Raw genomic sequence first — 26695 nt, 5'->3', positions numbered from 1 at the left:
CCATTCGGCAACAGCAGATTCATTTTACGACTCGCCCGATCTTTAATTGTTTTTTCTTTTAATTTGCAAAGCGGTGCGGAATGGACAGCGGTCTGATCCGGGGAGGGGCGGACTGGAGTTACTTGGCCCGTCGAGGCGCTCTGACAGCGCTTTGTCAATGTAAGCACAAATACAGCCGGAATGCAAGATCATTCCCCCAGGAGGATGGAGGATGGGGGGTGGGGGGCTCCCAAAAACAAACTGTCTTGGTGATCATTGGCCACGGGCAACACTCACTAAAACTCAAGGTTTAAAAAAACACACATGACGTGGGTTTTTTTTCTCGATTTGAATGTTTTTTTTTTCTCGATTTGAATGGGAAGTTCTGTCACCGTGTGCAGGAGAAGAGGGAAACTCCACAAAATTAGGAAGGGGTGGGAAACGGCAGCTGCGAGAGAGCCTGGCAGGGTGTGAGAAGTCGCAAGTATCCTGCCAGCAGCTAAAGTGAAAGCGCCAGTGGCCGCCTAAGAGAATATAGTGCACACCAAAAAGTGGACGAACACAGAAGTTAGGCTCTGCTGCTTCTGGTCTAAACGGAAGTAAGTATCGCATCAAACAGCCAATTAAACAAGCATTGGCGCCCCTTTGAAGTGAAGCTAACGCCCTCTGAAGTAGCCAGCTGAAAAAAAAAAAAGCAATTAGGACGGCCTGCGGCTGTGAATAAGTGACAGCGGGGGCGGGGAGAGAGGAACAGATGGCTGTGAAGGGAGAAAGGCTGCTGGCAGGGGGAAGGCTCGTGCATGAGCGCAGGTCACGTGATTGGGATTCACGTGAACTGTTGAAAATCCTCATCGTAAAAAGTCAGCTTTGTGGATGGATGGCAAAAGGTCTCTCTACGAGACCTAAAAAGGAAGAGATCTCTTTGGAAGGATAAATCAGATCTACTATATTCACAACAATTCATCATTTACATCGTTATATACGATTTCTAAAAGAAAAGCTTAGATCTGAACATAGAAAACAAAAAAAGGTTACTTGGTTTTGGCATTGAGAGAGTATTTCAATGCAACATGTTTGTTTCCAGGCACAGCAGCGAGAAATGGAACAAGTTTCGCACTGTAACTAACTCACTTGTATGAATTAGAAATGTCGCCGCCATGTTGCACTTTGCTTCCAGAATAGCGGTAGGGTCACTCAAAGCTTTGCCCCTATTCATAGTAAGCTAGACAGAAGCAGCTGGAATAAACAGGCAAGCCTGAATAGGAAAGGCAATATTGAGCTTCCACAACAACAACAAAACACACAAAAAAATTAATTTGATATAAATAATACCAGATTGGTTTTCTAATCACTTACCTGTCCTTCCCAACCATCTTGCTCGCCAGCTCGTTTTCTCCATCCACCTCGGCGCATTCTGACGTTTCTGTTTTCAGGGAAAGAGGAAAATAACCGGCACATTAGTTTGCGGTGAAACCTGGGAAAACACGCTGCCACCCCACCCAGTAAGATTTACGAAAGCTTTACAAAATCTACGAAAGTTTTTCGACAGTTCCGCAAAATTAAAATGCCCTTTGAGGAAGCCTCATATCTAAGCATGGGCGGAAAATCCGTTCCGCTCGCGGATTTTGCGGATTTTCGGTAAATTCGCAATCCGCGAACGCTCGCAAATTTACCGAAAATCCGCAAATTTGCACGCAACGGATTTTTTTTTCTTGGTGATACAATTTTGCGGCGTGCGGTGTAAGTTCGCAATTGCGAACATGTAGGTGCGGCGGGCAGCAACAATCTCGCACTCGCGAAATTACAAAATTTGCAATTCTGCACAAGAAATCCACTAGCAAGCAGCATAGACCTTCTGAAAATGATGATTTTTATCAGAATAACTCCTCAGGTTGACATTTGCCTGCCTTTTTTGGATTTGAGGCCTTTTGACTTTCTTTGGATCACTTTTGGATTAGAAATAAACTTTCACAAGTAAGTTTGTTGGCATTACATTTGCTGTTCTGCAGAAAAACGAGTTTTGCTAAACTGAAAGCACTCAGCAGCAGGTGCAAAAGTTCAAATTCATCATTAGTAACCATTCCCTGTAGTGCTTCCTGACTGGGGCCCCTCCAGAGTTCAGTTGCTAGTTGCAACAATTGTATGACCCTGCTCTGACCCTCACAACCGGGTCATAGAATAGCTACAAGTAGGCCACAAAGGTCCTGGAAAAAAAATTGCACTGCAACAGAAAGCAAATTACAGATAAGGAAGCAGGTGCAGACTGGAATTTTAAAACAGTGACACATTAATAAATCAACCCCAAATTAATTCATGTCAGTTGAAGCAGGGCAGGTGTGCTTGCTTTTTCCCCCCATAATCTACAGTGATGATGATGAACCAGAGGGTGGCATTGATGTACCAGAGGGTGGCATGGGTGAAACAGAGGGTGGCAGTGTTGAAACAGAGGGCGCTGTGAACCTGTGATGATGAACAAGACGTAGAAACAACATAGTCTCGACCGTTGCGTGCCGACAAGTAAGTTCGCAATCGCAAACTGGTACAAAATCCTCGCAAACTGGCAGAAACCCTTGCGAACACACAAAAAAAATCCGCAAATTCGCGAGAATTCGCGGATTTTGCCGATTGCGAGTTCGCAAATTCGCAAAATTCGCGAACGCCAGATTCGCAAAATTCGCCCATGCTTACTCATATCTCGAGTCAGAAACACCAAAGCATCCAAAACGAGCACTAAATCTTGCACTACAGTTGTATTAGCTAGAGGAACGCCATGCAACTTCTCGGAGACGGGACTGCCATAAAGAACTGTTAAAAGGAAAGAAACAATTGAGCATGGGCGTAGCGGTCACTAGAGATGTAGGTCTTCTGGCACCGAAGTATCCTCCTCTATCCTTCTGCTATCATTCCAAATCCAAATAACTGACTAACCTATCCACCACTTAAAATGTACTTGCATGTTTCACTATACTAATTCAACACTACTCCTCTATGGGTCCCGGAGTAGAGTGCTACTCGTCGAAAAAGCGCTTCAACGCCTCGTCAGGGGTATTAAGCGCTATATAAATGCAATTACAACACAATATAGCTATATTTAGGCACCCATTCAGGGAACAACGGGTCCCATTTTCGTTGCTTACACCAGTGCATGGCACCCTTGCGATCCACTGCTGCTATGCACTGGAGTTCAGGGGCCTGGCATACTTCACTTAAAGGTAAAATACTGCACAGTGAAGGATTCTTTCTTTCAAGTTTCGGCTGACCATTTCACTTGCTAAACAATCGTTGAAAAAGCCAGTTGGTTTTAACGTTGGAACCTACTGGGTTGGCCAAATTGCTTTTGGCAATGCTGTTTAGCATAGGACCCTGTGCAGGATTGTCAAAATACAAAAAGGGAAACTTTCAAAATGCCCACAAGAAGTCGTTAACAGTCTGGTAGGCTTTGACCTAAAAAGGGACTTATCCAAGCTGTGAGTGAGCAGTGCACAAAGTGTACGACAGAACCTGTTGAGTGTACACCGAGGGGTGCATGGGGTGATCCCCCCTCCTGTTCTCAACCATAGGCCACCAAACCCTGAAACTGGGCGTGCTGTGATGAGCACACCGCTTTCCCTAGTTTCAGAAATTCTTAAGTGCGTACTCGCGGACAGCCTTAAGTATGCAGGGTCAGGGACGCTTGAGATGGCGAAAGGCCACTAATAATAGCGAGACTGGAGGTTGACACCATGAAATGGTGACGGGTCCCTTGAGGTGTGCCTGACGGACTGCCACTGGATACCGGGCTAAGGGCACCTGGAGAGAGTGAGAGAGGCTGCCATCTCCGGAGAGTCCTTCGCCCCATCGAGCAAGTATAATTTGTGTGGGGAAAGGGTTGAGCACTCCGCTTAGTTGGGGAGGCGCGCGGTTTCATGTCCGTGTAGCTGGAGGGCAGGGAGGGGGTGGGGGGGGGGGGTTGGGGGTGGGATTGTTCTCAATGTTAGCAAACTGTTCACACTGACTCGAAAAGATTCACTATGACACACACACAACAATACATGGACTGCTATACGAATGACACGACAGGGTAAGCTCAGGGCACACATGGATCTAACACTACAGGATGACACTCGGGGTGGTCCGGTAGAAGGGGGATCTGAGCGAGGGCCAATACCACCTTTACAACTGATGTCCTGGAATGTGCGGGGATTGGGTGACAAGATTAAGCGTGGGCTGGTTATGCAGGCCATCCGGAGGCTGGGTCCCACAGTGGTTCTACTACAAGAAACACACTTGGTGGGTACGACTAGCCGGGCACTGGATAGGCGTGGGTACCATATGATTGCGCACTCAGAATTTTCTTCAGGATCACGGGGAACGGGCATACTACTAAAAAAGTTGTCCCGGTTCATATTACAATCCACTAAAACAGAGGACCAGGGCCGTTTCGCAGCAGCACCCGGACAATGGGAAGGGAAGTCACTGACTCTAGTATCAATATATATTCCGCCAGTACTTCACACAGTCGCCCTTCCCGAATTGGAACTCCCAGAAGGAGACCTTATAATAGGAGGAAATTTTAATGCGGTGGTACACAACGCGCAGGATAGGTTTCCGCTTCGCACGCCGAACCCGGGTCCCTCTCGATTCGGCGATTTCCTAGTGGTGCAGGGTCTAGTGGACCTCTGGAGACAGTTCCATCCCGACGATAGACAGTACACATACTATTCCGCTGTTCACAACAGTCTGTCTTGTATCGATTACTTTCTTGCTTTGGGAGGTGGTCTCCTCACCGTGAGTGACGTGCAAATTAGACCCAGGGGCATCTCAGATCACTTGCCACTGACACTAACGTTATCCTGCCCAGAAATAGCTAGAAAACGAATATACCCGATCTTTCCCGGTTACCTCAAGATACCGACCATACGTAAAGTACTGAAAAAGGCTACCCGATATTATTTTGCGGAAAATACGACCTCGGTGACATCACCGTCGGTCCTGTGGGAGGCCTACAAGACGGTCTTGAGAGGACGGGCAATAGCGTCTAGAACAGGACATAAACGCGCTCAAAGGGAGGAACTGACAAAACTGGAACTTGAACTTGAGCAAGCAAACTTGGCACACATGACGGACCCAACCACAAACACACTGCATACACTAAAGCTCTGTCAGCGACTTCATGGAGACTATCTTCCTAGGAAGACGGTCGAGAACATCACAGTGACGACACAGAGTCTACGATTTTGGGGATAAGGCTAGTAAACTCCTGGCCTGGTTGGATACAAAAAAGGGAGGTGCCAAACATATACTGCAGTTGAAAGGCTCTAACGGGGAGGTGGATACACGCCCATCAGTGATAATTGAAGCCCTGGCTGATCTCTTCCAAGACGTGTACGCCCCTGAGGTGACCATAACACAGGAGGAGGCGGTAGTGGCGCTCCACGGGGTACCAACGCAGACCCTGTCACAAGAGGCAAAGGGAGAGCTTGACGCAGACCTGTCAACGGAGGGGATTCAGCTAGCCATTAATGCATTAAATTCGGGTAAAGCCATGGGCCCCAATGGGATCCCAGTAGAATGGTATAAGACTATGTCTGAAGAGATATGCACACCATTATTAGATATGTATAACGAAAGCCTAGAAAAGGGAATTCTGCCCCTTGACCAGCGAGTAGCAACCATTGTGGCAATCCCAAAACCAGGTAAACCGCCAATTGAGAGCACATCCTATCGTCCTATCTCCCTCTTTAACGCAGAAGCCAAAATTCTGGCAAAACTGTTGGCTAGCAGACTGATGCCTCACCTCACGCAACTGATCCATCCGGATCAGTCGGGATTCATGCCTCATAGGAGTACAGCGCTCAACCTCCGTAGATTACACGGAGCACTGGCAAGGGCCCCATCCCTGACGGAACCAACGGCTATCCTGTCATTAGATGCCAGGATGGCATTCGACATGGTGGAATAGGACTACCCTTTTGCAGTCTTGGACCATATGGGCTTCGGCCCCAGGTTTATCTTGTGGATTCGATTGCTGTACACTGACCCGGTGGCGCATGTGGCGGCGAATGGACATATCTCCCGGGATATATCCTTGGCTAGGGGGACAAGGCAGGGATGCCCGCTCTCGCCCTTACTGTTTGCTTTAGTCCTAGAACCACTGGCAGCAGTCCTTAGAACATCCCAGCTGCTGAGAGGGATACGATGGGGGGAAAATTGGGAAGACAGGGTCTCCTTATATGCAGACGATATGCTGATCTACATGTCAGATCCGGAGAGGGGGATCCCGATGTTGCTGGCGCTGTGTGATTGACATGGTCGCACCTCCGGATATAAGATCAACTGGGCTAAATCGGTAATTTATGTACTCAGAGGCCCGCCCCGAACCTGCCGGCCGACTGCCCATTGACGGTGGCGAACGACACATTCAAATACTTAAGGATAACCATCACTCGAGATAGTAAAGCCTTCTACGACCTAAACCTACTGCCGCCGCTCAGGCGGCTTCAGGCAGACGCAAGACATTGGAAGACGCTCCCGCTGACGTTACTGGGAAGGGCGGCCCTATTTAAGATGAAGGCGCTGCCTCGTTTTCTATATGTGTTAGAAAATGCACCGATATTAGTCCCACCTTCGTATTTTCGTAGAGTGACATCGGTGATAACTGGACTGTTGTGGGGGACCGCCCGGCTCGAATGGCACACGGGAAACTGGTCAGGGACTGGTACAGCGGTGGGATAGCCCTGCCAAATGTACAACTATGCTATTGGGCGGCTCACCTCAAGATTATCAACCAATGGCTACATGCGCCGCAGGACGACCCAGCCTATCATGTAGACAGAGCACAGCTAGGTACACACAGTCTCTTGGCCCCGTTGTACAACAAGGGCCTGTTGCTGCAGCTCAAGGGACCTACTAGACACACGGTGGCGATATGGCACAAAGCCCAGGCGAAACTGAAGTGGGGGGGGGGTGTTATAACTAGACTTACGCCTCTATGGGACACTAAGGCCTTGGGACAGTTAAGACACAGTAAAGTGTTCACACAGTGGGATAATATTGGCATTTCCACGGTAGGAGACCAGTGGACTAGAGATGGAGTAATCCCCTTTGACCAGCTGCAGCAGCAGTACGGCCTGGGAGTCAACGAGACTTACCGCTACATCCAAATACGACACGCACTACTGACAGCGATTGAGGCGGTTACGGATGTCCCGGCATCATCCCCGCTAGAAGATCGCCTATTGACGGACTACATGCAGACAAGCGCCACCTCCCTCACATATCGGAAATTATTGAATAATCTACCAGACCCATTACAAAAACTGAAGGAAAAATGGGAGAGTGAGATAGCAGAGATGGATGAGACGGAATGGAATGCGGCAGTGGCCTCCCCAAGGGAAGCCGGCATCTCAGTGAGATTTAGGCTTGTGCAATTCAAGATACTACATAGGGTGTATTATACAAGGACCACATTACACAAAATCCTTAGGGCTGATCATCCATATTGTCTCAGGGGATGTGGTGGGGAAGGAACACTATTTCACTCTGGGAATGTCCACTAATTGCGGAATATTGGAGGCAGGTAATGCGTACGATTTCACAGACTCTAGAGGTCTCAATTACACCTGATCCACGTATGTGCCTGCTAAATGTATGGGGGCCTAATGATCTGACGTGCCAGGGACAACAATGGGCTATTATAGGTTTCATGGTGGCCAAGCGTGATATAGCACAGAAATGGGGGGCGGTAGAGGTCCCGACCCGAGCACAATGGTGTAGAAATGTAGATATGCTCATGGCAAGAGCGGGCAGTGTATAAACAAAGGGCTAATCCTCTAAAATGGAACAAGGTATGGCTTCCGTGGAATAGATATCGGGGGGGATATATGTGAACCATTATCAGAAGAGGACACAGGCGATTCAGAGGATGAGGAAGATGTGGATTGAGACCTGAGCGGAGGGGTAGCAGTTGGGATGGGACAGGAACAGGGGGAGTGGCGGGAGGATAGATTGACAATGGGGACCCCGAGCGGAGGGATGTATAGAAGTACCAGACAGGGCTTACTCATACAAGTTTTAGAACGTGGGATACAGTGATGTGAACTGCATATTTGATCTATCGAGTCACAAGTTGAGTTAAGTTTATAAAACCATAAAAGTAAGACGTACACTAAAGATTTTGGTGCAGGTTGTTATGTTTCTGATAAATGTTACTACATTGATGCTGAACTGCAATTCATCCGCAGGAAAGATGTGTCCTGATATATGTAAATACTGAACAAGTAGCAGCCGGCCTCCGAGTTGTAGGCGAATGTTGTGTACATTGCACGGATGTCAATAAAGTCTTACAAAAAAAAAGTATACAGTTGCGAATCCTTCGTAGAAGTTATTACACAAGAAAACATATGTTAAAATTCGGCCATTCTTCTTCAGTTTTAACCCTGAGAATATGTGGTCACAGGGGGACATTCATGCATATACTCTTGGACTGCCCTCTATGTTCTGGGAGAGAGTGACAACATGCCTACAGAGGTCCTTAGATAATATATATTACCATAACCGCACAACTAGCAATTTTAGGGCTTTAGGGTGATGATGCGTTTTAGATATTGGGTTACTGGCTGATTGGGTGTGAGCCCTGCTCAAGCAGCAACAACAATTCTAATCGGGGTAAGGCACAAGCAAACCCCAAATTAACCTGTACTCACCCCCTGGTAGATTGGCATAGAGCAGTCAGGTTTAACTTGGAGGCATTGTGTCAAGTATTTGTGCAACACTTCAAACAGTAAAGCAGCGAAAACACCACACAAAAAGATCCCACACCTACTTAAACAAATAGAGCACAATTTCAAAAATACAACAAGACCAAAACTCCAATCAGTCGAACCGGATATATCAATTTTTATAGAATAAACTGCAAAATTGGGCCTAAAAGCACAAAGAGCCAACTGGTCCCACTGGACCGGGTCAAAGTCAAAAGTTCAAGACAAACACGATGGAGTGCGGGCCAGATGCAGTCCCAGATTAGTCCTGCTGGAGGTTTACCTTCTCAAGTTGTGTGCCAAGAGACCCGTTCCCATTGAAGAAAATCACAGGGAGCAAGAAAAGCGTAATTGGCGGTGGCCAGCGTGGCACAGGAGGGGGCCTGGTGTCGCGGACGCGTGGGCTGCTACTTGTGTTGGCGGTCATCCGTGGCGATCAATGGTTTCTGGGCCAAGATACCGGTTCAAGGTGGCTCTTGCTGATTTTCAGTGCAAGCAGCACTGCTCCTGTGTGAACAAGTTCAGAAGCGGTCGCAAGGAGCCAAAAAGCTTGAATTTAAAAGCTCAAAAGCCATACCAAGGGTCCAGGACCTCAGAGGAACCTCTTGGGAATCAGGAACTTGCTGAAGACGGGTCCAGGAGCTGTGGGTAGCCTATTATGTCACTGTAGCTCAGATCAGGAGGCCAGCAGTCTAGCTCTTTGAGTCACTCTGGGGTCCTGGGTTCAAGATGGGTTTCAGGTCCAGTTCTTCCTCCCTCGACAAAAGGACAGCAGGTCATCACAATATGGCAGCAGTGCCTTCAGGGTAGCATTCCAGTAGAGTGGCAGTCCTTGTAGCAGCACAGCAGTCCTTCTTCCTGGCAGAGTATCCACAGGTCAAGAGGTGTGGTGGTGGTAGTGTCTTTGAAGTATGGAGAAGCTTCTAGAGGCATGCTTTTGAAGTGCACAGATGCCCTGATTTTCCTGTCCTGAATCCAGACTCACTACAGAGGGTATGCAGCCTTTTATGTGGAGACAGGACACAGCCTTTTCAGGTGTATGTGTGGCTGGGCCCAGCTCCTCCCTCCTGTCCTGCCAGTGATGAACAATCCAGTCTCACCTAAGAACCCACTATGTATGGTTGTCCAAAAGGAATACACAAAGTCCAACTGCTAAATACCCCCAGTCATGTGACTAGATACAGGCTGTAGGCACAAAATGGCTAAGGCAAGAAAATGCCAACTTTATCAAATTGGGATTTACAGAATTATAATTTAAAATCTGACTTTACCATAAGTTAGGATTTTAAATTAGCATTCCAAAGGACACCAAACATGAATCAGTTATCTCTTCCTATTTGTAAATTACACTTATAAAATGTAATAAGGTAACTTCAATGTTATCCTACGGGAAAGATAGGCCTTGCGGTAGTAAAAAACAAACTTAAGAGTTTTTCACTACCAGGGCACCTAAAACTTAAAAGTACATGTTCTGCGTTTTAAATATACTGCATCCTGTCCTCAGGGCTGTCTAGGGCTTACCCAGGGGTGACCTATGTGTATTAAAGTGAAAGGTTTGGGCCTGGAAAAAGGTTTATTTTGGCAGGTTGATATGGCAGGTTAAAACTGCATGCACAGGCTCTGTAATGGCAAGCCAGAGACATGTTTAAAGGGCTACTTAGGTGGGTGGCACAATCAGTGCTGCAGTCCCACTAGTAGTATTTAATTTACAGCCCTGGGCACTTGTAGTACCACTTTACTGGGGACTTACATGTAAATTAAATACGCCAACTGGGTATAAGCCAATGTAATGTTTTAAGGAGAGAGCAAAAGCAGGTTAGGACTCATTAGAAGTGGAAAAGTGCACTGAGTCGTAAAGCCAACAAAAACTCAGAAAAAAGGAGAGGAGGAAGGCAAAAGGTTTAGGAATGGCCCTGCAGGAAGGGCGATTTTCAACCATGTGCCACCAAAATACACACAATTGTTATGCTAACTGGGAAGGATAGTGGCAAAGAGAGACAGAGCAATGGTATGGACTACCAGATCCCCGGATCCCAACTAAAATCACACAACTGACGGAAAATAAAGATTGGTGTATGGAGTGGAGAAGACAATAAATAAAAGTATGTGAATGCCCCAAAATGTTTGAAATAATATGGAAGCCATTGAAAGAACAGAGAGGGTACCAATAATAATATCTTTATCATATAATGGATGGTGCTGAGTGATAGTAAAGCATTAATGAGAGGTGTAGCATTGACAACACCAGGGGGTTGGCCAGGGACACTGGGCATACATTTATGGAGATAGCTATGACAATACCTGGTTGTGACACTGTTTGTGGTACTAATGCTTTTGTGACCTATAGAAATATTTTTTTTAATATTTCACAAATTCTATGGGTTTAATAAAAAACGAATACAAATATTCTTTTTAAAATGGAGGCCAGTTTAAGCTTTGTGATAGCATGGATAAGTTCAGACTGGATGATTTCTCTGAATGGAGCACAGAAAACTTTCAATTTCAAATATGTAGCACCTTGATTTATTGCAAATTGCATGGAATTCAGAACCAGACCGAACACTTTGTTTCTGTTTTCCATTTAAGATCCCATGTAATTAGTAGTTTGAGACAATTGTACAAGCTGCCTGTTTTGACACAAACCTGTGCCATTCGGTTTGGGGAGGAAACCAATACAGGTGCTACCAAAAACATTTATAAAGCCACATTTAACCCCGTCTATGCTCATGACGAGCTCAGCTCGTCATGAGTTACGCCTCTCGTACACTCATGACGAGCTGAGCTCGTCATGTAACGCAGGTTTTTCAAAAACCCAGCGCACAGCGGGAAAACCGCTAGCACGCAAGGTGTTAAAACATTGTACCTAGAAGTACGAGTACCAGCTACAATGACAGCTTTCATAGCTGGGTACTGGCATCCCATCCAGCCCTAAAACTAGCCCTCTAGCCTGCAGCTCACTGGGAAAATCCCTGAGTGGCAGAATGACACTGTAGACTTAAGAACCATATTACATTATACCATATGTAGCACTTTTGCTGTTTTGTTATGCACTGTACATTTAAGTTCTATTCTAGGTCAAGACTTGAGGCTCAGATTATGCTTATCTCTTTAATTTTATTACTCAGCAGCCTAATCAATAACACTGCTGTCAAAGGCTACAAATCCCATGAGACATTGCAGTGAAAGGCAACACAACAACCATAGAGCGAGTCCCATATAATTAGCACCAAGGAAAAGCACTTTCTCTTTCCTCACTGCTCAGCAGCCAGATAAGTGCCTTTCTTGATGCATTATGTGCATATTAAATAATGTTGGTGGTTATCGCAATTGTTGGGTGGTTGTTGTATTGACATTAAGTGTTGTGGGTCATTCCCCCTCCGTTGAACGAGCACAATAGCGTGCCTCTGGAAGCTCCCTGCTCCAGCGCACTGTGGGAATAAGCTGACGCCGCTAGGGACGTCGGGTAAAAGTCACCTAAACCGTGCTGATGTTCACCGGTTCAGCTTGTCATAAAAATCCACATCGGGTCCTCTAGGGGGCACGTTACACACAGACTAAGCTGCCAAGCTTCAAGCAGCATTCCGAACATTCCTCTGACCGCGCTCGCAGTAGCGAGTGCAGTCGCAGAGTAGTCGCTAGAGGGCGCTGCATTCCTGAAATTCCTCAGCATGTGGGGCAGACAGGGCTGTTTCTACCATTAGGCAAGACTAGGCGGCTGCCTAGGGCCGCAAAAGGGGGAGGGCGGCAAAAAACATGAGTCAGAAATCTGTAAATGGTGAGCATAAGTTCAATCTTGAATGTGTTGAATTGAAGGCTTAAAATAATTCTGTTGCTTGTCAGTTTTGGGAAATACAGCCAAACATACACAATGAAAGTAGATTAAAATAACCAAGTACGGTGCAGCACAGTTTAGGCTAATCCCGACCCTCAGAGCAATGAAAAACAGGCAACTGGAACATTAGTCAATAGGAAAGTACGGTGCGCCATCAAGTACACCTTTGTCTTCCTGACGGGCCTCTGCTGAACACATTGCTGTATTAGAAACAATGAAACCGCAGTATGGCGCAGCAAAATGGGCGGCTTGGTGCCTTTATAAAAGAGCGTTTTCCTTTCAAGTATGCTATAATTTCCTAATATTAGTGGTTATCAGCGTTAACGGTGCTTTACATTGGATCCTACCTTATGGCACTAAATGTATATATAATTGCATGCAGGACGCTCACACGTAATGACATCAATTACCCTTGTGTCAACATGTATTACTGTTTGCGTTTATAGGTATTTATTTTTTTAAACACATTTTATTGCCAATTTGCACCGACGTCGCAGGGCTCTGTACCCCTGAAGCCACTGCAGCAGCAATGTTACAAGCACAGAAGAGCAAATTACATTTTTGTAAACAACCCAGCAACCAGAATAATTGACCCAAAGGGGCCAGAAGGAATTAGGCCCCACCCACCCCAACTACCCCCCACCCCCGAGTTGCTCAAAGTCCACTGAGTCCAGTTCATACGTTGATACAAGACGGCTGAAAAGGAAAGGTATTAATGCAAACAGAAAACAGCCAGTAGAACAGCCCGCCCTAACCCCCACACACCCCCAAGTCCCCCCATCAGCTCGCCCCAGACCCGAACAACAAACACCTATCTTCAGTCCCCAGGGAGATCATCTGCAGCAATCGGAGTATCTAGCCACAACCCCCTGTAGTCCGCCCACCGCTTCCATATTTTGTAGTGCTTACGTGGGCAACCCTGGCCACAAATATAGGCTGTTCCAACGCCATACAAAAGTCAAGGCCATTTTGCCAGGCGGCCAGAGGGGGGCATGTACATCCTTCCACCTCCTGGCAATATCCCATTTTGCCAAGGTGAGGCCCAGCAGCAGAAGATGGCGTTTGTAGGAATTGCCCCCAATCCCCTCCATCACATGCAATAAGGCTAACTGTGGTGTGCGTGCGAGTGTCCACCTCAAGACCTCTGATAGGCAGGAAAATACCCCGCTCCAGAATCGATCTAATGCGGTACAACACCACACAGTATGCAGGAATGTGCCTTCCTCTCGGCAACACCGGAGGCACTCCGGGGAGGCAACCAGACCCGCCCGCCACAGCCGGACCCAGGTGAAGTAGACTCGGTGGAGATATTTAAATGGGATGAGGCGGAGGCGCATAGCTATTGCTGCCCCCCCCATGGAGCGGCCAGGGCCTCCCTCCAATCCTCCTCCAGGGTACCCACTTCCTCTTCCCAAACCCCCGCAACTTCTCCAGCATTGGGGCACTATGGGTGACCAGGGACTGATATATCCTTGAGATCTTCTTGGTCTCCAAATCTCCCATGAAGACTTTTGCTTCCAATGGGTTGAACTCTGGGAGAGAGTCAAGGCCCTCCAGGCTGGGGGACATCGCATAGCTGAGCTGTAGGTAGCGAAAGAACTGGGACCGAGGCATGGTAAATTCCCTCTGCAGATCCGTGAAGGACTTAAGGGTCCCGTCCCGCACTACGTCCCCCAGGGTTGAGATACCTATTGCACCCCATCCCTGAAAGCCCTGCAAGTTCCGGCAGACCCCCATTGTGCCACAACGGAGTTTCCCCTGTCAGGGTATTCCACTACTCCCTTGCGCCTAAGGGACTGTCTCCAAATTTGGAATACTAGCTTCATCGCAGGTGGTAACGCACCTCGCAGCGACGCTGAGTAAAGGGTTGTGTGGAGAGTGTGAGGCTCAATCAGATGTCGCTCCAGTGCGTAAGCTAAGTCCCCCTGGCCCCATACCACCATTCATTAAGGACTAAGAGGAGCAACCGGGGGAGTGCAACCATTTTAAAGATCGCTGAACGGCCGTAGATTGTTAAGGGCATGCACGATCAGAGCTTCATATCCAAACGAAAGCAGGCCAGTGCCAGGTTCCTCTCCCAGGATACGGCCGGTACATCTGACAGGAATACCCCCAGGTACTTAAGCCCTCCCACTGCCTCCTGCAACGCAGAGGCCCACGACCCAAGTTTAGTTTATTATGATAACGGAACTCTTTACGAGGTCCACATAAAAGACATAAAATATACATACAGAGAAAGCATTAAACGTAAAATTTCAAGCATGTACATAGCATCAAAATACACAACAATCTAAAAGAAAAAAGAAAAATTACCAACTTAATACAGATCCAAAAAACATTTGAAAAATTTGTACAGTTTAAAACAAAACATTTCATTTGGCGGGTTAATCATAGCCGCCCTGAAAGCAGTGGCAGACAAAATGTTGAGTTGAAGGCAGATTGGTCTTAACCATCTTCGCCTAAGAGACATCAGGGCTGGACAAACGAAAATGACATGGGACAAATCTTGGTCGTACATCTGACAGAAATCACAGACCGCTGAATGGCCATACCATCTGGAATAAAGAGATTTCAACGGGAGCAAATCCTGTCTTACCAAAAACACTAGGCGTCTAACGCCATGAGGAATGTTCCATTGAGTATACGGTTGAGCTTTCCTCAATAGGCAGGAATCGATAACAGGAGTGCAGCCTTTTTTCAACATCCGGAAATCTCATCCAGTCTGAACCCTAGTTCCCACGTGGAGGACTTCAAAAGGGTTTTTAACTGATAAGATGATATGGAAAATAAAACATCTTTATCCAGTTGTAATTGACCCACAGCATATCTGAAGTTTTTTACGATCAATGAATAGTCATTAAAGTTTCCCAACAACTCATTTTTTATAAGATGTCTTAAGGTATTGGGCTCACTCCTTGCAAGGCTTACAACCCAGCGTACGATACCAGCCAGACCTTGGACCCATCTACTACGTAAGCCGAGTTCCTGTCTTAAGGCAGCAGTTGAATTTGCTGTGCTGACGGATAATAAACTACGTAAAATTTTTCCTTCCGAGGAATTTAAAAGGCTCCAATTTTTTAGGTCAATTAACTCTATTCCGTAGAGTAGGGAGGCAGGAACCTTTGCTCTAAATACATCCAGTAGTATAGAAAAATGCCTTCTACCTGTAGCCTTATACAAGGATACCAAACTCTTTCCCTGAGAAATAGCTTTCCGGGAATTATTGGCCATATGAGCTTTCTCACTTAAATTACTCATAACAATTTTACCAAGGAAGGCATAAGATTTCACGGTTTCCAATTTTTGACCCCCTACTGCCCATGGAAAGTTAGAAAATTTAGGTTTCTTCCTTCCAGCCATGCACATCACTTTGCTTTTTGCAGTATTTATCAACAGATAATGGTTTCCAGCATATTCATATAGAGCTTGCAGGCGATTATTCAGGCCCTTCGGAGTAAGATAGAGAATCAAAATATCATCAGCATACATGAGGCATACAATCGGAACGCCCCCCAAAGTCGGGGCAATACCTGAGCATGCTGAGAGAGCCAGAGGTAAATCGACTGTATATAGCGAAAAAAGTAAAGGAGCCAATATGCAGCCTGGCTTTAACCCGTTGGATGTGGGTATTATTCTAGATAAACCTCTTTCACCGCCAAGCAGCACTCTGCACCAGGTGTCTGAATAAAGGGCACAGATTAATTTAATAAGGAAGGGGGCATCCCTAAATCAAATAGCTTTCTCCACAGCAATGTTCTGTCCACTTTATCAAATGCTGTGGAGAAGTCGATAAATGCACCATAGACATGCCCTCCACGGACTTTCACATATTTTTCCGTAATAACCTGAAGTGCAGTCAAGTTATCTAACGTTCCATGCTTTTGCCTGAAACCAGTTTGTTCAAAAGGCAGAATTTTGAACTCAGTTACCCAATCGTTGATTAAGGTGAGAATACATTTTGCAAAAGCCTTGCCAATGGCTTGAGCAAAGCAATTTGACGATAATTTTGAGGAAGGTCTCTTGCCCCTTTTTTATATAAAGGAACAAGGATACTCCCTTTCCAGGAAGGAGGGACTATTCCACTAGCAAAGCAAGATTTAAACACAGGAAAAAGAATTTTGCTCCATAGCTCACTCTGTTGTTTTAGCACAGAGATGGGAACCTCGTCGGGACCCATCGCACCGGAGGAGCGCATATTCTTAATAGCGAATTCAATTTCCTTTTCCGATGGGGAATCGTACACACTAGAATCAGCATAAGTTACATCATTATTTAGTTGTAGATTATTATTACTGTACAAATTCTCAATATACTGAACCCAGATCTGCTCATCAATGGCAATAGGCGTAGGACTGACTCTAGTACCGCAGCCTTTGCCGATTAATGACCAAAATGTCTTGGCTTGGCCGTTATATGAAGCTTCCCTGAGTTGAATCCATACGGAATCCTCCTTATTTCGTTTTAAACGGGCCTTAAGCCTAGATCTCCTTCTTTTTAGAAGTGCTAATTTCTGGTTGGCTTCCTGACTAAATGATAAATATTGCCCCCTTATTACTTTATTTATTTCTATGTTTAATAACCGAAGCGATTGGGGGACTACTAAGGATTTTTTAACGAAGGAACTCTTTTTGGCTATTGAAGTCACTAATTCTAAAAAATCTGCAAATCCTAATAGTTCCCTCCCATCCCAGTGGAATAAATTCTCCACAGTAGAGATTAAAAGCGACAACAAGCACTCAAAAGGACGGAAATTCCAAAAACATTTCCCCGAATTGGAGCCAAAATTCACCATATCCGTGTCGATGTTCCAGGAATCCGCCATAGGTGGGCTGAGGGAAACTGTGAGCATCAACGCATTATGGTCACTGAGATTAGTATCTATAACCAAAAGGTCTTTGAAAAAGGAAAAAAAAGAACAATCTGCAATTACATAATCGATAATAGAATTACCCTTATTTGAGTTGTGAGTAAAAGCAGCCGGAATGTCAGAAGGGAGTCTCCCGTTTACTATTAGACAATGCACTTTATACAGACCTTCCAGAACTAATTTACCTCTTTTATTAGATTTGATATTAGGTGGAAACTGGGCCTGAGGTATAATAAGAGACTCTTCCCTAAGTTTGTTTCTAAACAAGTCAAGCCCACAATTAGATATGTTACAATTCAGGTCCCCGAGTACTAATATATAAGGGGAGGGGGTAGTGTCCATAATTTTAGGTATGAAGGAGAAGAGTACTTTTAAACCATCATTGAAACAGCAGTTTGGGGGAATATAAGTATTTATCAAAACAAGCAATCTATTGGGGCAATCCTTGAATACATTTTTTAAAGTTATTGCCTGGAACAATTTACCCGGATCAAGATAATGAGAATAGTTCCAATTAATTCTATTAGATAATAGACATGCTATTCCACCCTTCGCATGACCTCTCCTAGAATGGATTGCACTACCTTCTAAGACAAAGTACTCTTTTTCTAGTATTAATTTACCTTCCACCCACGTTTCCTGTAGACAAATTATGTCCGCCTTTAGGGAACGTAGTAAACACGTAGGAGGCCCACGACCCCACATTCATCGGAGCACCTAGGACCCACAGTATGAACTTTCGGGGTTCATGTACAGCCCGGACGTCTCCCCAAATATTTGCATGATCTCCAGGATTCTCAGCCCTGATCTGTCTAACGCAGTTAGGAAGAATAGGACATCGTTTGCGTGTAGGGCAAACCTGTCGAAGATGCCCGGGCCAATTTAAATCCCCTAAGTTGGCATGAATACGCACCCAGGCCGCCAATGGCTCCATGGCCAAGGCGAATAAATATGGTGACAGGGGGGCACCCCTGTCTGGTACCACATCTCACCGGAAAAAAGGACGAGACCGCCCCCACCACCTGCACCACTGCTGTCAGATCAGTATATAGTAGCATGATATAGGACAAAAACCTGGGGTCGAAGTTGAGTCTACGCAACAGGGCAAACAAATAGACCCAGTTCAAGGAGTTCGCCGGCAGGAATGCAGCCGGCTCCCCAGTCCGTCGGACCGCCGCCAGTGCCACATGCGCCCGCCTAATATTGTGACGCGTCGCCCGCTGGGGCATGAATGCAGCCTGATCTCGGTGCACCAAGGCAGAGATATGCGGCAAAAGGCGGTTAGCCAAGTGTGTTTATAGGTTTTGATGAAAGCGTGCTCTTCTCGCAGTTGCTTTAGGCTCTCAGTCTCCCGCTCGCCTTGCCCCACAACGCTTTCAAAGTGCCTTGTTCAATTAAATCCCCTTCCTAGTCACAATCTAATGAAGGTAGGGGATGTTCCAATGGGTGCCTTTAGAGTGACGCAGAAAGGGAACTCTGCTACAAGTTTGAAGACAGCGTTTTTACTAGCTTCATTCTTTCTGTCATATGAAATGCTTTCAACAACGCTTCTTTCATCTCAGGCCACCTGACATCTGTGTTTGGTTTGTGTTCCCTAAAATACGTATCTTGTACTTCTTCTATCGTCAATAACACAAAGGTGTATTTATCTGTATGGTGGAGTAATGGAACTGAACTAACGTGTTATCTTTATTTCCCTAGCCCTCATCTCATTTATTACTAATGAGGTGAATCTCATTTTGAGGCTGGAAAATCTAGAAGCATGGTAAAAAAGCAAGGTGCACCCATCCAACAGACATACAGTTACAGGCATTACCAGCATCCTCTTGATTTTTCGCCCTGCTTGTCTGAGATGGGGAGTTTATAAACTATGAGCTTCTCAACAAGCTCTGTTGTGTAGTTCCTATATCCCTATATAGGTTCAGCGCTTTTGGATAACATACACTATAGGTTTGGTGTCAGACTGATTCTGTACACTACTATCGGGTATGCTAACCTGTTTACCTTTTACCAGCTAGCTCACATTGCCATTAGAAACTCCTTCGAACAAGTAGGGAATACTTTCTGGCAACTATTGAACATGAACAACCCTGAAACCTCAGAATCATGGAAACAATGTACTACTTTTCGCTCAGTCACTCATGCTCGCTTATTAGGTTCTCAGAGAGTTACTCAGAAGAAATAGCTGGGTTCATTACAATAAGTATTTATTGCACAGGTGTTCTAGTGTAAGTGATACACAGCACTGTAACAACCATTAAACAGTAACAGAGATATATGATTAGCAGCACTACAAGAATGAAGAAATAGTAAATCTCTATCATGGTGAAATAATCTTGAATACATACATAGATATAAAACACATGATAAAAATGCGTACTCCTAGGATGCGTCCCTAACTAGATGTACCTAAAATGTACCTAACATCTATGCAGGTGTTGTGTAGTTATTTTGCCAAGAGTCCCTCTAGGTACTATTCAACCCCGTTACCTTTAGAATGAGAGAATGTGGGACCCCGTCTTGGTCTCAAGTTGGACACCCCGCAAGGGATGTTTCGACCACTGCTAGCTGAAGCTTCTGCATGCAGGAATGACAGCGTCTCTGGTCAGTGTGTCAGCTGGGAAGTCACAGTCTCCTCTAACTTAATTGCGTAAGATGTGGTATATTTATACCCCAAGAGTGTCCACTGTTTCTATGTGTGGTTAGTGCTGACATTTTGTCGGACGGAGGAAGACATAAGAGATGGACCTTGTGCGTAGATAATGGTTCATGCATAATTTATGAGCCCTGTTGGACATGTATGCTGAAGGCCTGTGTTAGGGAAAACCCCTTCTTCTGTATCCAGGGCTGAAGATAGATAAGGTTAATTTCTAAGAGCCTGTTATTGCGTTGTGTAGTGGGCTAATGTAGGTAAAGGTGCATGCCTATATTAGGGTTGCATGATTCATGCCTACATAAGGGCAATGTGATTTAGGTCTATATTAGGGCACGTTATGATTAAGCCTATGTTAGGACACCTACACAAAATATATAACAGCTCAGATCTCTATTTTTGAGACCATTGGTTCCCTTGTGCTGGACAGATGAGGGTGTGCGCAGCCTTAAGGAGCTGCATGCAGAGGAATGTTGATAGGAACCTTGCCTTGACAGGACCTGGGGAAGTTGTACCAGTCTGTCATTGTTGACAGGATGTTTCCAATGTGGCTGTTCTCCTTCTGTGGCCAATCCCACCTCTGTACACTGCAGTGAGTCCTGTGCCTCTGCATGCTTATTGGAGCTCCTCATGGTGCTGTAGCAGTATTGGCTGACTTGCAGTATCATGGCCGTTGGTCATGCGTGTGCATGGCAGTTGACATACTTGGCTACCTGTACGTCTGCCTACTGTTTAGGCAGCATCATTTCTGTATACTGGCTTGGGACCGCAGTGTTGACTGTGTGCATTGTGGATTTCTCTGCTTTGTTACTTGCATGATTGGTTGCTTTGCGTGTGATTGTTCTAATGTCAACAATGGGATAATGGTATTTTCATTAGTGATGATTGGATTAGTGTGAATGGTGAAGAGGTAATGTGTTCAGGTAATCATCTTTATCCTCAGACCTACTTGTCCTCATCCTAATCATAACATCACTCCTGCCCTCCGCTTGGCTTGCCTGGCCTGGCCTTCATTAGAGTTAGGTATGTCACAAAAATGCTGGGAATGGTTACCTATTTATGGCACTCAGAAGGGTAAACCTGGCTTGCATTTTCAACATGCTTCTGGATTTTCCCATCTCGAGTTGGGACTCACCTCTCTAGTAATAACTGGGGCAAGGACGACTAAGATTAATCGAGATTATCAGTAAGCATGTCATACTCACTCCCACTAACCTAGCCTCTCAACCATTACCTCATGTGCTCATATACAGACCTCAGAAATATTGTTTTCAAAATCTTTGGCGTGGGGTAAATGATAGAAATCATTCTTGAACAAATTTGACTTGTTATGCTATATTATGTGAATGTGTGATGAATTGAACACTGTAGTGCCTGAGAAGATATCCAATTATCAACATATTCTCTTGCGTAATGGTTATCTGTTAAATCCTTTAGGTAGAACACTGGTTGAACCTTCATCATTCCAACACGTTATTGGGAGGAGGTGGTAGTAAAAGGGAGGGGGCGGCATTTTTCAATTCTCGCCTAGGGCGGCAAAACACCTAGAAACAGCCCTGGGGGCAGAGGCGCAGCCTTCCCCTTCTGTTGACAAGGGACGATATACCTCAGTGTGCATGTGTGTGGAGCAAGTTCCCTTGACGGTCCCAGTAGCTACAGACTATTCTGCTCCAGATAAGCTGTGCTTTCATCCGGGGAGCATTTATTACATGCAGCCGTCATCCTTAGAGGGGCGAGTCTATAGCCAACAAGCATTGGCCGAAGCAAATATTGCCTTTGCAGGCGTTAGTGTGTTTCTCACCACTGTTCCTCCAGTTACACCTATCTAATCAACTGATCATCCATGGCAGGTGCATTTGGTGACTTTTGTGAGTCTGTGGAGAAGCAGAAGCTCCTTTCCATCCACGAAGAATTGGTGAATGCCATCAATGTATCCGTTGAGGGCGCATTATCTTCAGCTCCCCTGAGGCAGAGGATTATTGAGTTAACTGTGCAATACACTTTGCTACCCCATATCGGAAAGGCTTGAGCCTACTATTGACACACATGAAGCCCCGAAGGGCAAAGCCAGAACTACCACCAAAGTTAGGGCGACCTCTCACCCCTCTGAAGCCTTTGAAAGGCTTCGCCAGGCCTTTGTGAAGAGGCGTTCTGACGCCATAGGTGTGCAAGAAGGTTCCCAGCCTGGGTATACCCCCAAGGACGATTCCTGCTCCCATCAGGGAACAGATGACAATGCCGGTGATAGCTCAGATGCCTTGGAAAGGAATTCGGGTGATGAACTAGAACCAAGCAGACCGTGGCAACTGGAAGGCGGCACCAAGAAATCCAGGTGGAGGATAAGGGCGAACAGGACTCCCAGGGGGTACCGGTTGTGATGGACCCAGAAAACATCACCCCAATCTGTGGACTGGGTCCCCACCTTCAAGGTAATGCGATATGTGGCCATTTGCATTAGGAAGCCCATGAACCAGGAAGTATGAGAGCATCTAAGGGCGAAATGCCCTAGGCCCTCCTTGGCCAGTAAAGTGGCATGCACACCTGCTATCTACCAAAACATGGCTATGTTTATTACCAAGTTATCAAGGACCTTAAGAAGGGGCTTGACCCTTCCTGTCGGTCCCACCAGGACAAATTATTGGACATTCTAGGCCCACTTACTAAAATCCTCAATATGGCCAAAGATAACAAAGATTCCAGACACACGATTGACCCCACCATCCTTTAATGCTTGGCCCAACGGGGCATGTGCATCCTAGGCAATGCCAACTATGCCTTATCAACAGAGCATTGGCACTCGATATTAATCAAAATTTAACCCAGACTGGATGAGTTGGCCACCACAGAAGCTGGACCAGTGGCGAAAGGGAGGGCTCTTCGGGGAACCCTTCATTAAAGAACTCTCACACTTTATGAATACAATCTTGCCACTGGATAACGCTCAACAATCCATCTCTAAGGTGTTCAACCAGCAGGTTTTTGGAGGGTCCGGAAGAGGTAGGGGGCGCTCCTCCGACTGGGCTTACCCTCTAAACCCCCATACACTCCAAACTTGCCAATCCATCCAGTGGCTAGACCAGAATAAGTTTATAGAGTTCCACCCCTCCCGAGGCCACGGCAGGGGTCGGGGAAGTAAAGGAGCCTTCCTCAGAGCCAGCACCTCACCAGGTGGCACCCCTATACAGTGTGGTGGGCAGGCTGCATTGGTTCAGGCACAACTAGGTGGATGTCACAAGGGATGCATCGGTGCTCTTAACAGTGATGGGATTCCACATAAAGTTCTATGGCTCCCCCGCCAACGCTCTTGTCCCAGACCTTTGGTATTCTCTGAGGAAGGGATGCAGGTTGCCAACAGAGAGGTGTCAGAACTCCTGGAGAAAGGGGCAATTACTTATCACTCTCTTCACCCCAGGGGGTTCCTGAGCAATATATTCCACGAGGAAAAGAAAGAGAAGGGCTTCCAACTAGTAATAAATCTGAAAGATTTCAATCAGTGGAAGGTGTATCGCCATTTAAAAATGGAAGGTATACATCTCCTCAGGGACATTTTGTTACCTAACGATTGGTTGTGGAGTCTCGATCCGAAAGATGCCTACCTTACCATGCTGATCTTTCCACCACACAGACATTTTCTGAAATTCGAGCAGGGCGGACATGTTTTGGTATTCACCCACCTTCAGTTCGGTCTGTTGTCCGCACCCTGGTGTTTCACCAAGGTGCTACAGCCAGCCATGGAATGGCTGCGAGCATGGGGAGTCAGAGCAATAGTATACCTGGATGACATTCTTCTGATGCACAAGAACAAATCCACGCTAATTGCTCAACTCCACACAACCCGATCCGTCCTTCAAGATCTGGGATTCATTGTTAATGTCCAGAAATCAAAGTCTGTCCCGCCCAACAAATGCCCTCCCTGGGCTTCAAAATTGATACGATGAGGCAGTCGCCCTGACTACCCTATAAGAAGATTCTTCTCATAACTCGGGAACTGTGCTAAACGCTGAAGATGGAGACATTCTCACTCCACCATATGGACAGGATTGTAGGACTACTGTCCACATCCATCCAGGCCCACTGCACTACCGTGCTCTTCAACGTCTGAAGGCACAACATCTCAGGAGGGGCCTGACATATGCACAGGGGATCTCTTTCTCTAGAGAGGCCCAGAAGGAACTGCGATGGTTGCGCCACCATATGCACGCATGGAATGGCAGGGCAATAGTCTGGTCAGCTCTGGATCTAGTAATAGAATTGGACGCCAGTAAGCATGGATGGGGTGCATGCTATGGGGATTCTACCACAGGAGGACAGTAGTCAGAACACGTGGAGGCTCTCCACATTAACTTTCTGAAACTCCTCGCAGGATCTTTCACTGAGTTGAGTTTAGGGGCCAACAAAGTCTCCTGGTCCATTCTATTAAGGAAGGACAGCCAGTCAGCGATGCGGTAGATCAACGGCCTAAGGGGGCACTCAGTTCAAGGTTCTGGTGAATCTGGCCAGAGATTTTGGAATCGCAGCCCGGAGAACAAGTTGTAGGTGACAGCAGAGTATTTACCGGGGAAACTCAATCAAGCTGCAAACTGGCAGTCCAGACCCTGAAAGATTACAGTGCATGGAAACTAGATCAATTTTTTAGGTCTCGCCTATTCCATTCCGCACTACTTAAACCAAAGGCTCACCAAAGGCTCTTCCAAGGCTCTCAAAAGACTGTCAAGCGGATTTTCAACAGTTCACGCGAATCACGTGACCACACAAGCACGCGCATTTCCCCTACAGGCTTCCCCAGCGTGCTTAAACCCATTTGCTCCTGGGCTTCAAATCAAAGCCATCTGTTGCTTCCCCAGCGCACTCGGCCTCACTTCTCCTCCCCCTAATTAACACACACTTCTTTCACGGCCGTGAGGCCGTGCTTCAAAGGGATCCGCTCCCCGGCCCCTAAAAGCTTCTGTCCGCGATGTTCATTCAGATCCTGTACTCCCTTTCTCTACTTTTAGTCAGGCTCTCGCTGTTACGCGCTCTCTCCCCCCTCCCCTCTTTCCTACATATTGCCCCTTTGTTTCTCTCTTCTCTGCTTTATATCGACCGCCTCTCAATACCATTTCTTTTCCCCTCTGCCTTTCTCTTCAACTCTCCCCCGCCCACTGCTTCACACTTCACGGCGAGATCGGCTCTTGTGAACACACGGCAGCCCGGGCCTCTCCTTGCTGGGTTTGAGCTAGAGGCACCAATCAAAGGGTCTCCGGGACTGAACCAGCTGTCTGAGGGCAACGCTCGCCCACCACCCCCCAAACAAAACGCCAGAAACTTATTATGCGCCTATGTTTGGTTCATCTTCGCAGCGCTGTAAATAAACACGGAGCGACACTCTCCAGACATGAACATATCAAACACATTGGCAATAAACTCCGGATTGCCCATGCAGTTATTTTCCACCTGGTACTCACCCTACCCCCCTTCCTGTACCGCCAACCCCTCCAATCTGCAGCCTCTTTATCCGGTCTCTCCCAACCACTCTCTCTAGCCTCGCTCACGCCCCTCACTTCGCCCCATTTCCTCTACCGATCTGTCCTAGACTTTTTCCCTCGCCACTATTCTCTCTTTTACATTCAGACCCTGTCTCTCCCACCTACTCCCTTTCTCTACTTTTAGTCAGGCTCTCGCTGTTATGCGCTCTCTCCCCCCTCCCCTCTTTCCTACATATTGCCCCTTTGTTTCTCTCTTCTCTGCTTTATATCAACCGCCTCTCAATACCATTTATTTTCCCCTCTGCCTTTCTCTTCAACTCTCCCCCGCCCACTGCTTCACACTTCACGGCCGCTAGGCCGTGTCTCACATTTCTCCTCCCCACAGCAATGCCAATTTTTTTTTGTTACCACCTAATTAGGCGATGGGGGAAGGCTCCAGTTTTCCTGCTTGGCTTTGGCCCACCTTGCTACATCACAGCCTCCACTCACCGACCCCTGGATAACATGTTATGTGAAAGCACACAACAGTAACATTGTTAGTACCGCCAAAATACTGCATTACAGTTAACTAAATACAAAACAACCCCAATCTTTATTTAGCAGTAGGGGCAGCAGGTAATGTCTTCCAACCCCCCTCCCCTTCCTTTGGGCGTCCCTTGAATAGACCCTGTGCATGTGCAGATCGGCTCTTGTGAACACCCGGCAGCCCGGGCCTCTCCTTTTCTGGGTTTGAGGTAGAGGCGCCAATCAAAGGGTCTCCGGGACTGAACCAGCTGTCTGAGGGCAACGCTCGCCCACCACCCCCCAAACAAAACGCCAGAAACTTATTATGCGCCTATGTTTGGTTCATCTTCGCAGCGCCGTAAATAAACACGGAGCGACACTCTCCAGACATGAACATATCAAACACATTAGCAATAAACTCCGGATTGCCCATGCAGTTATTTTCCTCCTGGTACTCACCCTACCCCCCTTCCTGTACCGCCAACCCCTCCAATCTGCAGCCTCTTTATCCGGTCTCTCCCTACCACTCTCTCTAGCCTCGCTCACGCCCCTCACTTCCCCACAATTTCCTCTACCGATCTGTCACAGACTTTCTCCCTCGCCACCATGCTCTCTTTTACATTCAGACCCTGTCTCTCCCACCTACTCCCTTTCTCT

The 26695-nt window shown here is 46.6% G+C and overlaps 1 protein-coding gene across 1 annotated transcript in view; it reads right to left on the bottom strand.

The window, feature by feature from the left end:
* Window positions 1-26695, bottom strand: part of REV1 (REV1 DNA directed polymerase) — a 475128-nt gene that overhangs the window by 392596 nt on the left and 55837 nt on the right. The window contains exon 2 of the mRNA XM_086934725.1: window positions 1336-1402. Within this exon, the coding sequence (XP_086790851.1) occupies window positions 1336-1392 (57 nt within the window). The 5' untranslated portion in view covers window positions 1393-1402. The remainder of the gene's footprint in view (window positions 1-1335; window positions 1403-26695) is intronic.

The sequence above is a fragment of the Lissotriton vulgaris genome, chromosome 8 (genome assembly GCF_964263255.1).
Source record: "Lissotriton vulgaris chromosome 8, aLisVul1.2, whole genome shotgun sequence".
Classification (NCBI taxonomy): Eukaryota; Metazoa; Chordata; class Amphibia; order Caudata; family Salamandridae; genus Lissotriton; species Lissotriton vulgaris.
Note: the sequence above shows the minus strand (reverse complement) of the source record. Positions and strands in the feature narration are given on the sequence as shown.